General features: G+C 36.0%; 1 protein-coding gene across 2 annotated transcripts in view; it reads left to right on the forward strand.

The window, feature by feature from the left end:
* The first annotated feature begins 2,543 nt into the window (after positions 1–2,543).
* The window catches only part of ASAH1 (N-acylsphingosine amidohydrolase 1), a 171,053-nt gene continuing 158,573 nt past the window's right edge, over positions 2,544–15,023 (forward strand). For both annotated transcript variants that reach the window (XM_053703906.1, XM_053703905.1), the window contains exons 1-3: positions 2,544–2,666; positions 3,837–3,883; positions 6,074–6,164. In XM_053703906.1, the coding sequence (XP_053559881.1) occupies positions 2,589–2,666; positions 3,837–3,883; positions 6,074–6,164 (216 nt within the window). In that variant the 5' untranslated portion in view covers positions 2,544–2,588. The remainder of the gene's footprint in view (positions 2,667–3,836; positions 3,884–6,073; positions 6,165–15,023) is intronic.

Raw genomic sequence — 15,023 nt, forward strand, 5'->3', positions numbered from 1 at the left:
GTCTGGGTTTCAGACCACCTGAAACCCAGACACATTATTCAAAATGACTGGACTGTGGCTCTCCAGCATAGCTGAATGCTGGTACTTTGTTACATACAGCCCTGCTTAGCTTAACGTTCGTGTCCTTCAAAGTTTACATTTAGTAATACAGGCTGAGTGAGCAGCATAGGGTTTTTTAATTTTGTAGTACTACTTGGTTTATTTTTCTAAGAATTTAACACCCCCCGACCCTTGATGTCATTGCCATTAATACACCTTTAGGGGAATCATATGGGTATTACTAGGAAGTACAGACAGGCAGGATTTTTGGCCTGGATCTTGCTTTACTTCATGCAGGATAGCATTTTGGCTATAATCTTCCTGCATTATGGTATAGAGTAGCCTCTTAAACAGCTTTAGCAGGTACGTGTTTCTTTTTTTACTTTCATTCAATGTTGTATTTATGCCTTATCAGTATTTGGCTCTGTTCATTAATTAGACACATAAAACACATATTACACTGCAGATATTAAATTGTGAAATTGATAATTATGAGATTGATAATTATGCTTGATGTTTGGCATTATTTAGAATCTGAGATTTAGATTAATGATTTATTTGCCATGACAACGTAATGGTGCCTTTTTCACTAGGGGGTGGTGGTATGGTCTATTTAAACTGTGTGATTCACTTGTGGAAGGGTAGATCATCCACAAAACATTACACACATAAAAGCTACTACTTTAAAAGGACCGGTAATTGCCACGCCCCCTTGACCACGCTCCTGACCACACCCCCACTGGCACCGCACCAGGTGGTCCCAGTTTCACCTCTAAAAATTATGGTAAGTATATATATATATATATATATATATATATATATATATATATATATATATATATATAGTCTTACAATAATTTTTAGAGGTGAAACTGGGACCACCTGGTGCGGTGCCAGTGGGGGTGTGCTCAGGAGCGTGGTCAAGGGGGTGTGGCAATTACCGGTCCTTTTAAAGTAGTAGCTTTTATGTGTGTAATGTTTCGTGGATACTCTACCCTTCCTCAGTCAAACAAGTGAATCACACAGTTTAAATAGACCATAACACCACCCCCTAGTGAAAAAGGCACCATTACGTTATGGCAAATAAATCATTAATCTAAATCTCAGATGCTAAATAATGCCAAACAGCAAGCATAATTATCACTTTCATAATTATCAATTTCACAATTTATTATCTGCAGTGTAATATGTGTTTTATGTGTCTAATTAAGGAACAGAGCCAAATACTGATAAGGCATAAATACAACATTGAATGAAATAAGTAAAAAAGAAACACGTACCTGCTAAAGCTGTTTAAGAGGTTACTCTATACCATAATGCAGGAAGATGATAGCCAACATGCTATCCTGCATGAAGTAAAGCAAGATCCACGCCAAAAATCCTGCCTGTCTGTACTTCCTAGTCATACCCATATGATTCCCCTAAAGGTGTATTACTGGCAATGTCACCAGGGGGGGGGGGGGTTAAATTCTTAGAAAAATAAACCAAGTAGTACTACAAAATTAAAAAAACCCTATGCTGCTCACTCAGCCTGTATTACTAAATGTAAACTTTGAAGGACACGAACGTTAATCTAAGCAGGGCTGTATGTAACAAAGTACCAGCATCCAACTATGCTGGAGAGCCACAGTCCAGTCATTTTGAATAACGTGTCCGGGTTTCAGGTGGGCTGAAACCCAGACACATGATTTGAAACCTGGAGGTGGCAAAACCCTACTGGGACAGAATGAACAACTGGGTGGGACACCTGGACAGTGCTTCCAAACCGGGACAATCCCAGTAAAAGTGGGACTTCTGGTAAGTATATATATATATATATATATATATATATATATATATATATATATATATATATATATATATATATATATATATATATATATATATATATATATATATATATATATATATATATATATATATATATATATATATATATACACAAACAACAAATGTTGCGCAAAAGAGATTTCCAGGGACATTTCCAGGGACAAAAAAAATCCAGGGACTGTCCCTGGAAATCAGGGACTGTAGGCAACTATGATATTGTTAAATGCATAGCTTCTCCTAAGACTTCATTTTTATCAAGTATACCATAACCAGATTTGTATTTTATAATTGACATCTTTAGTGGAGGAATTTTCTTTAATATCAGACACAGATTAAAGGGACACTAAAGACAAAATTAAACTTTACTAATTAAAATAGCGCAAGAGTGCGCCCTACAAAAATGTTCATAGTTGGTCAGGGTTTGTGAAAGATTTGTAAACAGCTCTTTTTGTTGTAACACTAAATAATAATGGGAGGCAGCTTGAACAAGTTTAGTCAGCTAAAATGTCATTTTCTATCTTAATATGCATTGTGCCTATTAATTAGTTAGTTCATTTAATTAATTAACACGTTTCTTGAACGGTTTCTGTGGATGATTCCCTGCTTCACCCCTTTTGTCAATCGAATGGTATGATCCGTGGGCGTCACGTGACAGTCACGCTGCTGGTTACTGTACCACTTTAGTCCCTTTACTTTATGGTTGGAACGTTCCGAGCAGCATGCAGGGTTCGGTTCTGTGGGTCTTTCTTGTGCTGTCACTTTCTGGGTTGTGCTGCAGAGCCCAGGATGTACCGCCGGTAGGTGTTGCAATTTCATTTGCTTATAACAGCGTATAGTATAATAGATCAGTTGTTATTTTGTAATTAACCTTTTATAAAAACAGTGACAGATATTTGACATTAGATAATTAATGTAGGTCATGGAAGTTTGTTATTTTTCGGAATGGTGCTGTCAAGGATTAATGCATTGCATCTGCAATAATCGCACTTCCCATTTCTTTTGTAACGAGTATATGTTATATAAGTTACCTTCCGGGTTCATTAATATATGCAGTAAATACCATTAATATCTCCTAATTATTATAAGATAGTAACCTGTGTTTATAATAAAATATATGGGATATGTGCTGTTGAAATGAGGTAGTATACTAGTGTGTTAGTAATCTTTTTATAGTATTGTTATATGCTGTTTGTTTTGACAGTGTGGTTTCTTTTGTTCCAATACTCTTTATAATTTTAAGAACTTGGAATCAGCTATTAGCAGATACATTTGTAGGGAATGGTAAAATACACATCTTAAAATATTAAAGGGACCGTCAACACTAAAATTGTTATTGTTTAAAAATATAGACATTGCCTTTACTACCCATACCCCAGCTTTGCACAACCATCATTGTTATATTAATATACTTTATAATGTTTAAACCTTAAAATTTAAATGTCTGCCTGTTTCTAAGCCACTAAAGACATACTCTTATCACATGCTTTTTTATTTGCTTTTCACAACAGGAGACTGCTAGTTCATGTGGACCATATAGATAACATTGTGTTCACGCCTGGGGAATCATTTAAGATATAGCACAACACAGCACTAAATGGCTAAAATGCAAGTCAGTAGATAACTAAAAAGTCATGTGATCAGGGGGCTGTCAGAAGATGCTTAGATACAAGGTAATCAAAGAGGTAAAAAGTATATTAATATAACTGTTAGTTATAAAAAAAACTGGGGAATGGGTAATAAAGGGATTATCTTTTAAAACAATAAAAAATATATTGTAGACTGTCCCTTTAATACAAGTTTGTAATTCTTTTATTTATAGTGAAATTTTATAGCAGCATAGTCCAACCGTATAACTCTAGACTAGGACTCAATTGGAAGCTGTGTAAAGTTCTTGCTTTCATTTATAGTTGGACCTGTAAGTTCTGTTTTTTTTGTTTAATTGTGTTTCCTTTGTTTTTTGTTTCCAGTATACGGAAGACTGCAGAAGTGGGACTTACCCCCCATCTGGTCAGACGTAAGTGATAACAACAATAACAGGGAGAAGGAAATTCAAGTTGTGATTATCATACTATATAATAGTTCTACTCAGTTCATAAAGTTGTTTTGTTGAATTTCAAATCCTTATTATTCAGGCCACCGTGACACAGACTTACTGACATCTTTACACATCATTTTTGTGTTCAAATTTGAATAAAAGGAACATGAATGGCAAAATAAAACTTTCATGGTTCAGCGTATGCAATTTTAAGAGAGGTTTCAGGTTACTACCAAGAGAATGCAACACATTTAATAAAAGTACATTTATTTTTTAAAATTACACCTATTTGTAAGATAAATATGGTAATGTCTTATTCTTAAAATGTTAACCCCCCCTTTAATACAGTATTATGTGTTCCTTCTTTAATGAATATTAGATGCACATGCACACATTTTAAATAAATTAATTCTTCCATGAAATCATTTTGGCAAAGTCTCAATGCTGAAATAATTGATGACATGCATAAGAGGGTAAGCAAATGATTTAGATGCAAACTGGAATCCTGCAAGCATACAGTTGTAGTGTATAACTGCATAAGTTAAAACAAGTGCTACAATTTAGTCTCGGGTGCTGAATACTTTATCAGTAGGGTGGCATTATGAAGTAGTTGTGTGGATGTAGTGTTATGCTTCACAATATTCTGACATGTTTTGTTATTTATAAATGTTGCTTAAGCTATTGAATTGCATAATTTAACAAATGGATGTAATGATAATTTGTGCAACAGACACTGGAGAGAAAAACAAATAGCTCATTTTAGCTACAATTGGTTTTATATTTTAGCCGGTTGGCCAGTAAAATCAGCCGGGTGATGGGAAGAACACTTCTTTAAAGGGACATGAAACCCAAAATTTTTCTTTCATGATTTAGGTAGAACATACAATTTTTAAACAACTTTCCAGTTTACTTCTATTATCAAACTTGTTTCATTCTCTTTGTACATTTGTTGAATGAGCAGCAATGCACTACTGGATTCTAACTGAACACATGGGTGAGCCAATGACAGTTGGTGTATGTATGTATATATATATATATATATATATATATCTCCACCAATCAGCAGCTAGAACCTAGGTTCTTTGCTGCTCCTGAGCTTCCCTAGATAAACCTTTCAGCAAATTTTAACAAGAGAAGTAAGCAAATTAAATAATAGAAGTAAATTGGAAATTTGTTTAACATTGTATGCTCTGTCTAAATCATGAATGTCTAATTATGACTTTACTGTCCCTTTAATAAACTTTCATGATTCAGGTAGAGCATGTAATTTTAAACACTTTTCCAATCTACTTTTATCACCAATTTGGCTTTGTTCTCTTGGTATTCTTAGTTGAAAGCTTAACCTAGGAGGTTCATATGCTAATTTCTTAGACCTTGAAAGCCACCTCTTTTCAGAATGCATTTTTACAGTTTTTCACCACTAGAGGGTGTTAGTTCATGTATTTCCTATAGATAACACTGAGCTTGTGCACGTGAAGTTATCTGGGAGCAGGCACTGATTGGCTAAACTGCAAGTCTGTCAAAAGAACTGAAATAAAGGGGTAGTTTGCAAAGGCTTAGATACAAGATAATAACAGAGGTTAAAAGTATATTTATATAACTGTGTTGGTTATGCAAAACTGGGGAATGGGTAATAAAGGGATTATCTATCTTTTAAAACAATAACAATTCTGGTGTAGATTGTCCCTTTAAGGGAGAATAGATGGTATAAAGCCACATGACTGTTGTATTATTTATTTGATTATTTAACAGGATGTAAATATTCTGTTAAGAATATTTTATTATTGCACTATTGCATGCATATAACTGTGTTTAACCCTTGCAAAGAGATTAAACACATAGTTAGTCATCTCTAGAGCAGCATTGCACTACTAGGAGTACATCTAGTGAGCCAATGACAAGAGACAAATGCATGTAGCCACCAATCACCAGCTAACTCCCAGCATTGCTGCTGCTGAGGATATGTACATATGCTTTTCACAACTGATACCTAGAGAACAATTTAATAATAGAAGTGAAGGTTAGAGTGTCTTCAAATAACGAATGACTTTCATGTAAAGAGCTACATCCTGTATTGGAGTGATCGTTTCCTAAATTCTACTTGAATAGTGTTTTGTTTTTATTTCATACTTTGATTTAATCAATAAAATGATGCTTGTTTTCTTTAAGGTTCAGAGGAACTGTACCCTGGTATAAAGTAAATTTAGACCAAGCACCTCATGAAAGATGGCAGCAGCTGATAAGCGATAAGAAAATACAGGTAAGTTGATTTGATTCCAAAGAAGAAAAAAAAAACACTTTGTAAAATCTTTTTAAAAATAATTACATTTTTACATATTTTACTACAGTTATGTCACACAAATCACATTTGAATTTATTTTATAATAATATTTAAATATTTGATGTAAGTAATTTAACAATGTTTATAAAGCACTTGAATGAGATTAATTCCGATTATCCTAGCTTTGTGAAGTTATAATCTAGATTTTATTAAAGAGACAGAGACGAGTATTTTGCTATATATCTTTTCTCTTTACTGAGGGCAGCATTTTAAAGTACATTAAATTCAAACAAACAGAGAATACAGTACAGAACAGAACTTATTAACCAATGAAAACAGAGTTTGACATGGAGAGGACAAAGTTGACCAATGAGCATAGTCCAACACATCATAACATAGCCAGTAACTGTCCAATCTTCCTCTTTGAACTTTGTTGCGAAAACCAAAATGGAAATAGTCCAAAAAGTAGAACATGAATCCTAAAAACATGAAGATGAGGAGAAACAGGAACATTGAAGAAAAGCAGTTTTGCTTGAAGAGATTCTTGAAGACTTGAATAAAGGAAAACTTGCTTGAAGATGATAGAAATCCTGAAGAAGTTGATTGTAGCGACTGTATGTAATGCTCAGACGGTTCCTTGGAAACCTGGAGTGGGATTTTGCACTAAAAATAAAATATAGTAAAACAATGTTAATAATAATTATAATAGAAACTTTAATATATATAGGGAGGGTAAAAACATGATGTAAATACAAGAACAATAAAATATGGGAGGGAAAATACTCGTCTCTGTCTCTTTAATAAAATCTAGATTATACCTTCACAAAGCTAGGATAATCGGAATTTTATTACAAGGACAGAGACTCATATTTTGCTAGTTTAAAGCAAAGAACTTATGAAACCAAATTAAAAGGAATAGAATGTATAGGTTTAAAATAAAATTGTCTAAAAACCGAATCTGATGACCAATCGGCAGCATTAAGTATATCCTGAAGGGAAGCAGATTTGGAAAATGCCTTTGAAGCAGAAGCTCCTCTTATTGAATGAGAAGAGAAAAAATTATTGACACCAGCTTGATTCATAATTCCTTTAACCCATCTACTGATAGTAGGAGAAGAAACTTGTAAGTGAGGTGGAACATAAGAAATAAGAAGTTGATTGTGAGATGAAGACCTAAGCAGGGAAGTTCTCTGTTCGTATTCTTTAAGACAAAGAACTACGCAAAGCTTAGGATGTTCATAAAAATAGGGGAAAATATAGTCGAAGATAGAGTTTTGGTTCTACGGGAGATAGAGAAAATGACACCTTGAGGAGAAAAAGATTTAGAATTAAAGTCAATAGCTTTAACGTCAGAAACTCTTTTACAAGATAGAAGACAAAGTAGAGTAGTTAATTTAACAGTAAGTTGTTTAAGAGATAAAAATTCATTATTAGGCCAAGAGTTAAATAAAGAAATAATTAGATCTACATCCCAAAAGGATGAATATTTCGCAGAGGGAGGGCGTTTAAGGCGAATAGATTTGAGAAGTCTACAGATGGTAGGATTTTGACCTATAGGGATGTTATTTAGTAATTCGTGCCCCGCAGATATAGCTGATCTAGCTACGTTAATGGATCTGTAGGCTAAACCTTCTTGAAAAAGAGAAGATAAAAAATTAATTACTTGATTTAAAGGGGCTGAAATGGGATCCATGTGTCTAGAATTGCACCAGCTAGACCATTTAAGCCAGGAGGATAGATAACATTTTTTTGGTTCCAGGGGCCCAGGAATCCTGAAGGAGGAGTCTAGCTTCTTCCGATAATCCGACGCCAGACCAGGATCCCCTGAAATCATCCAGGCGATTAGATGAAGTTTGTCCTGAAGGACTAGAGGATGAAATTGGTCTGAAGGATCTGTTAGAAGATCTGATCTGAATGGAAGTAGAATTGGATGAAGGAATGATAACTCTAGTAGGAGAGGATACCAGACCTGGGATTGCCAAAAAGGAGTTATTATCAGTAGGGAAATCTGTTGGCGCTTGACAAAAAGTAGGGTCCTGAGGATCATGGAAAAGGGTGGAAAAGCATAGGCTCCTGTGGTCGGCCATTGTTGTAGAAAAGCATCGATTGCTAGAGCTTGGGGATCTGGTCTCCAGCTGAAATAAGGAGATATCTGATGATTCAGTCGAGAAGCAAAGAGGTCTATTGAGAAGGGGCCCCTTAGGGATTGAATTTCTTGAAAAAGAGAAGAATTCAATTTCCAATCGCTGAAGTCTGTAAGATATCTCGATCCCCAATCTGCCATTTGATTGTTCAGACCCGGAATATATTCTGCTTGAATAGATATATTCTGGGATAGACAATCGTGAATAAAATATTTTGTTAAATCTGATAAAATTTTTGAGGCAGTACCTCCTAATCGGTTTATGTAACGGACAGCCGAGATGTTGTCCATTCGAAGAAGAATAGTTACAGGGGTTTTGTGTTTGACAAAACTTTGAACTGCAAAGGCTCCAGCCAGAAGCTCTAAACAATTGATGTGGAGATTTTGTTCTGCAAGAGACCATTTTCCTCCTGTAATAAGGGGACCACATCTTGCACCCCAACCAGATTTGCTTGCATCTGATTCTATTATTAGATCTGGGGAATTCCCGAAAATTGCTTTCCCATTCCAGGCTTCTATATTCAGGAGCCACCAATTCAATTCTTCCGAAGCTTCCTGAGATAGAGATATTTTGTCTTGGTAAGAGAATCCCTGTCGAAGATAATAACTTTTTAATCTTTGGAGAGCTCTGTAATGAAGTGGAGCTGGAAAAATTGCTTGAATGGAGGAGGAGAGAAGGCCTATAAACCTGGCTAAAAGACGAATAGGAAATAAGTCCTTCTTCAGAAGATAGTGAATCTCTTTTTTGATTCTTTTGATCTTCTCCAAAGGGAGACTGAGAGATGCTGATATGGTGTCCACATTGAAACCGAGAAAGATTAGGTTCTGGGAGGGAACTAGAATAGATTTTTTGAAATTGATAATGAACCCCAGGTTTTGTAGGAAGTTCATCGTCAGGGATAACTGATCCTTCAAAACAAGGGGAGAATGATGGATCAGAAGGATATCGTCCAAGTATATTATTAGACGAATTCCTCTTTTTCTCAACCAGGCTGTGACTGGTTTGAGAATTTTTGTAAAAGCCCAAGGTGCAGAAGAAAGGCCAAAAGGCAGACAAGAAAACTGCCATAATTTGTTTCTCCATAGGAACCTCAGATATTTTCTGAAATCTAAGTGTATTGGAACTGAAAGGTAAGCATCTTTTAGGTCTAGTCTTACAAGCCAGTCTTTGTTGTAAAGACAGTCCCTTAAAAGATGAATACCTTCCATCTTGAAGTGATTGAAAACAAGGAATTGATTTAATTCTCTTAAATTTATGACAGGACGAAGGGAACCTTCTTTCTTTTTTACGAAAAACATGTTGCTGATGAAAGAATCTATTGTGGAAGGTGCAAGTTCTATTGCATTCTTCCCCAATAGATCTGAGATTTCTATGTCTAGAAGGGATTGATCTTCTATAGAGAATTTTCTGGGAGGAGGATGAGATTTTTGGAAGGGAATTTTGATAAAATCTAATGGAAGGCCGGATATAGCCTGAATGACCCAAGGGTCTGATGTAATTATTTTTGCCATTCTTTTATAAAATACGTAAGTCTGCCACCTATCTTTGGGGAGGAAAAATCTGTGGAAACTAAGGTGGGAAAACTTACCTTGGAAGGGTCTCCTTGTATTTCTGATGTTTCTGGATACTCTATTAAAGTATGTTCTACTTCTTGATGGAAAGAAGTTAGCATGTGCTGAGGACGAGGGTGTAGAATTCTGGAAGTGGAACCTTGAAATGTTTGAGAATCGGCTGGAAAAGCGGTCCCTGCCTTTTCCAGCCCTGGAGAAAACCTTAAAAGGTTGAGATTGATAAAATATTTTCTTGGTGTTTGTCTTAATTTTATTAAGGCTGTTGTAAACCAGCGTCGCCAAATAAGAGGCCATCAGCTTTAGGGCCCATTTCAGTCGGGGCAAAATCTTTGGGTCAAGACATCTGAGGATAAGTCTTCTTCTTTGGGTAGATAGGGAGGTATTGGCATCTCCTAACAGATAGACTAATCTCTGTATCCACTCTCTAGATACATATGGGTCAAGTATAGAGTCTGAGGCTATGGCTTCTTCTGAAAGTTCGAAAAGTTTAGTCACAGGGCCTAATGTATCAAGCAATTTATCTTGACAAGATATTAAAAATCTGTCAGGACCTCTCCTTAAATTGGCATTTTTATTACCTAAAAATTTTAATAAATTTTCATCAATGTTGGGAGTTAAATGAGTATTATGAGGGAGTTCAGGACGTGGACATTCAGCTTTTAAAATACTTTTGGCTTTAGAGGTGAGGGGTTTGCGAATATAGTGATCTAAAAATTTTGAAACCCTTTTTGATGGTTTCCATTGGGCTGACCTAGGGTGTTCCAAATCATTAGGGTCAGTATAGGGATCACCAAAATTATCATAGAGTTTAACTTTCTTAGATTTAGACATCAATTTGGATTTCTTAGGTTTAATAACTTCTTCCTCCGTAGAAGAATTGTCAATTAGGTTATCTATAGATTCATCATAACCATCTTCATATTCTGGGTAATATCTCTCTATTTGCATATCTGAAGCATCCATGTTATCCGATGAATCAGAAGCAATTAAAAAAATTTCTTTTCCTAGAAAGTCTCTTTTTAATCTTTATATTTGCATCACTTTCTGAGTCTGATGATTCAATATTGCGCTGCAAGGCAGGCTGGGAAATGTCAGAGCTGTGCTGACGTGTATAAACTCTTTTATGAGAGATATAAGATTTGTCATATGGTTTAGACTTTACATTTTTTTTGTAAATGCTTCTTTTTAGATGAAGCCTTTCTAGTCATATTTTCTTTTATTTCATTGACAGAGTTTATTGCAGATTGTAAATGCAGCATCTGCTGCTTAAAAGGCTCTAAAGAGCTGTCAATTATATCCTTGACAGATTTCTCAGAAAACTGAGACTTTTCATCATCAGACATGTTTATATAAACTATAAATTACTATTATCAGAAAGTTTACTAGAAAAATGTTAGCTAGTTTTAAAAGGTTAATACCAAATTTGAAAAGACTTAACAGTTTTAAAAAGATAAATAACTATATCCTAATCTAAAAGTATAAGTATTTAGCTAATACTATTTTCGTTATTGCAGGATAATGATTTAATAAAGGAAACAGTTGCAACTTATACAATTGTTGCCAAACTGAAAACTTATACTACTCCGGTCTCTGAGGAGAATGAGGGCGGGAGGAAGGAAAGAAGTGAGTGGCAGGTAAAAAGGGCGGGTAAAGAAGCGTCACGCAAAATGGAGGCGTGACTGAAGGAAAGAAGATAGTCAAGATGGCGGCCGCACCGGATAGCGCAGCAGCAAGGGGAAACAAGTTAGGCAACAGGTAAGAAATAGGACTCAAAAAATGACTCACAAACACCCTAAAAGGGAAACGGAGTAGGTAAAAACAGAGCTGGCAGCAAAGAAATAAGGATAAAAATCGGGGAAACACAACGTGTTAATTCTATAAGCAAGGTAGGACAGAAAAGGGAGTAATAAGTAAAACGAACAGAAATGAAAACCGGAAAGGTTTAAAAGGCAACATAAAAGAAATTAAAAGAAAATAATTAAGTAAAATGTAAGAATACACAAAAACGATATGAAGGATAAAGTAAGATTAAACAAATAAGATAGAAAGGGGAATATATATATAGGATATAAATATATAGTGTAATATATCAAAGAAAACAATAACAAAAACGTATTTAGTTTTATTTTGAAGTACAATAAAACACAATATACTTTATCTCTTGAGCAGCAAAGAGAAAAGAGGAAGATTGGACAGTTACTGGCTATGTTATGATGTGTTGGACTATGCTCATTGGTCAACTTTGTCCTCTCCATGTCAAACTCTGTTTTCATTGGTTAATAAGTTCTGTTCTGTACTGTATTCTCTGTTTGTTTGAATTTAATGTACTTTAAAATGCTGCCCTCAGTAAAAAGAAAAGATATATAGCAAAATATGAGTCTCTGTCCTTGTAATAAAATCAGACTTCTCCTCATCAGACCACACCAACTTTTTTAAATCGAATTGTTCTAAAGCATTCAGACCCAGTGATGTTATTCAATTGAAAGCTCAGAATAAATCAATAAGGCATAATAGACAAAAATGGTCAAGTAATACTCCACCTTAAGTAAGGAAGTGTTGCTAACCACTGCCTAATAAAAATACACAATACCTTCATTTATAAATAAAATGACAGTCAGGGGGCGTGTCTAAGCCGCAGCCATGATCAGTCATGAAATCCAGCAGCTCCATCTACACTTTAAATAATATTTGGAATATCTTGCCAGCGCACCCTCATCCTGCACTAAGATACTAAATAACCATTACAGAGAAGTTCTGGAGCCTAACGATACCACTCTCTTTATGCTCCTGTAATTAGAAGATCTCATCAGTGTCAGGGTAAAGTCTGCGGCCTATATCACATTTTCATTAACCCCCCCGGAAAGAAATTAAGCCGTCTGCTGAGAAGAATAGAGAAATCACAGAACCATACCAACTGACAATGGAGTCTGACATCTTGAATCTCCTACTACAGATACCCCTTAAAATGGTAACTTACTATACCTCCCTCAGGCTGAATCTGAGAGCAGAGTGGAGCGACGTAGTCTCAGCTCAAAAATCAGTTACACTACCAACAAGTCCCCTGATTGCTATCGCCGGGAATTGTAATGGTGAATGTATTGTGGAACCAAGCGAGGCTGCTTGTATAGACGCACCACCAGTCACAGATGGATCGGTCCCCCTAAATATTAAGTATACAGACACCCAGCCGCGGAGGAGATCTGGCATCAAGTTACCAATTGCAGGTGAGGGGTTGGCCCTAGTCGCCCTGGAGATGCGGCTGGTCGAAGGGGTGACTGGAATAGACTCTAAACTGAAACGTCCGGGTGCTCATGCTATAATACAGCATGCCGGGATTTTGCAATTCCGGATCTAGACCTGAGAACCACTGAGCTTACTACACATGTTTGGTGCACGTTATATCCCATGCTAACCTGCCATGCTTATAGCGCTCTGGATGTTTTCTCTCCGAGAAATTCTGACTTATTATTACCCGCATGTGGCATAGGGTAGCAGAGTGAAGGAACCTTGAAGCGCTAATGTGAAGATAAGACCTTCATACACTCATCTTGTATAGAGACATATAATTTCCCTGCAGCCCTCCTAATCCCGCTTTAGCATTGAACTAACACTTTTAGCAAGGAGACAGTTACTTCCCCTACAACACTACCTATTATTTGCTACTGTATAAATAGTGATATGAGTATTAACACAAACTAATATATTGACCGTACTAGTTGGAATTCTTGTATATTTGGTAATACTGCCTGTTATGTTACTGTAGTATACAACGGAGAATATGGATGCCCAGCAGAATTGATCCTGCATATAGGAACCAATCATCCTGTGTATATACTAGCACCATATGATTTAACTTCCTACCACATATACCCATTTTCACTTATACTTTAGCATTTAAGTTTCCTACAGTACGTACCCATTATACATCAGACAGATAGCTCGGCATGCTAAGGCATGTGGCTGAGCTCTGTAGAAACCCAAGGGTTGCAGGTTCGATCCCCGGCGAGGTCCACTGCAGAATTATATAACATTAGCTTGGCGCCAACTTTATCCATCAAAGTATTGCAGAGATATTTTATTACAAAGTTCAATTTTCCAGAGCGCGGGTCCTTTTTTTTGTTTCCTAAGCGCATCACACGCACGCTGTCTACTCTCGGCGCCACCCCTAATCGAGCCATTTAATGAAATGTAGCTTGCTGCTGCTACTAGACCAGATATACCATCAAGAACATTGGAATGTGAAATATTCATATTTTCATGTCTGGTTAGCACACTTGAGAAATGCGATCAGGTTTGCGCGAGAGTAGGGTGTGTGGGGTTTTTTTCCCCACTTTTTTTTTTCTTCTTCTGTTGCCTTCTATGGGGGGGAATACATTAATGTGCGCACGCAATATTATAATCTGTTTGCACGCATCGGGTTAGCGCGTGAGCAAAAGCTTTTTACTTTAAACCTGCAATACATGCGCTACCCGACGTGTGCAAAAAGCTTACTTCTAGCAGAGTTAGCGCAAAGCGTTAAATAATGCTTCACTTGTAATCTAGCCCATTGTCGGCCCTTTTAAGCACAAAATCGTTACCTCCTGAAAACGGCACAAAATCATTATATGGCCAGGATTAATGGTGGATGGTGATTTTGTGGGTTTAGTGCATCAGAGGTTGAAGGGCCTGTATGTTGTTTGATACATTTTTATAGTGTTTAGTGATGCTAATAAGTGACCTGTATGTTTTGGTTTTTTTTGTTTGTTTTTTAAATAAAGGATCTGAACAGTGGCATTATTGATTTGGTTAATTTATGTAAAATTGCTAATTAATAATTGTTTTAACTTCTAATCGATTGAGATTATCTTTGCTTCCTAATATCATTCAGTATAGCTGTGGGTAATTTAGTGTAAAGACTACAGCTCCTCCAAATAAGGCAAATGGTGGGTAAAGTTTTGGCTATTTATAAACAATAGCAGTATAAAGTATGTTAATTTGTTTTAAAAATGTTAAGACTTGGGGGCGGAGCTAGCTGGACGTATATTTCATGAGCTCTTGCTGAATAAGGGGATTAATTAAACAATACCCATAAAAGCTGCGATCTATATTCAAGACCTTGACAAGAAACCTCTGTAAAGATCCAT

This window comes from Bombina bombina, chromosome 2 (assembly GCF_027579735.1).
Source record: "Bombina bombina isolate aBomBom1 chromosome 2, aBomBom1.pri, whole genome shotgun sequence".
Taxonomy (NCBI): domain Eukaryota; kingdom Metazoa; phylum Chordata; class Amphibia; order Anura; family Bombinatoridae; genus Bombina; species Bombina bombina.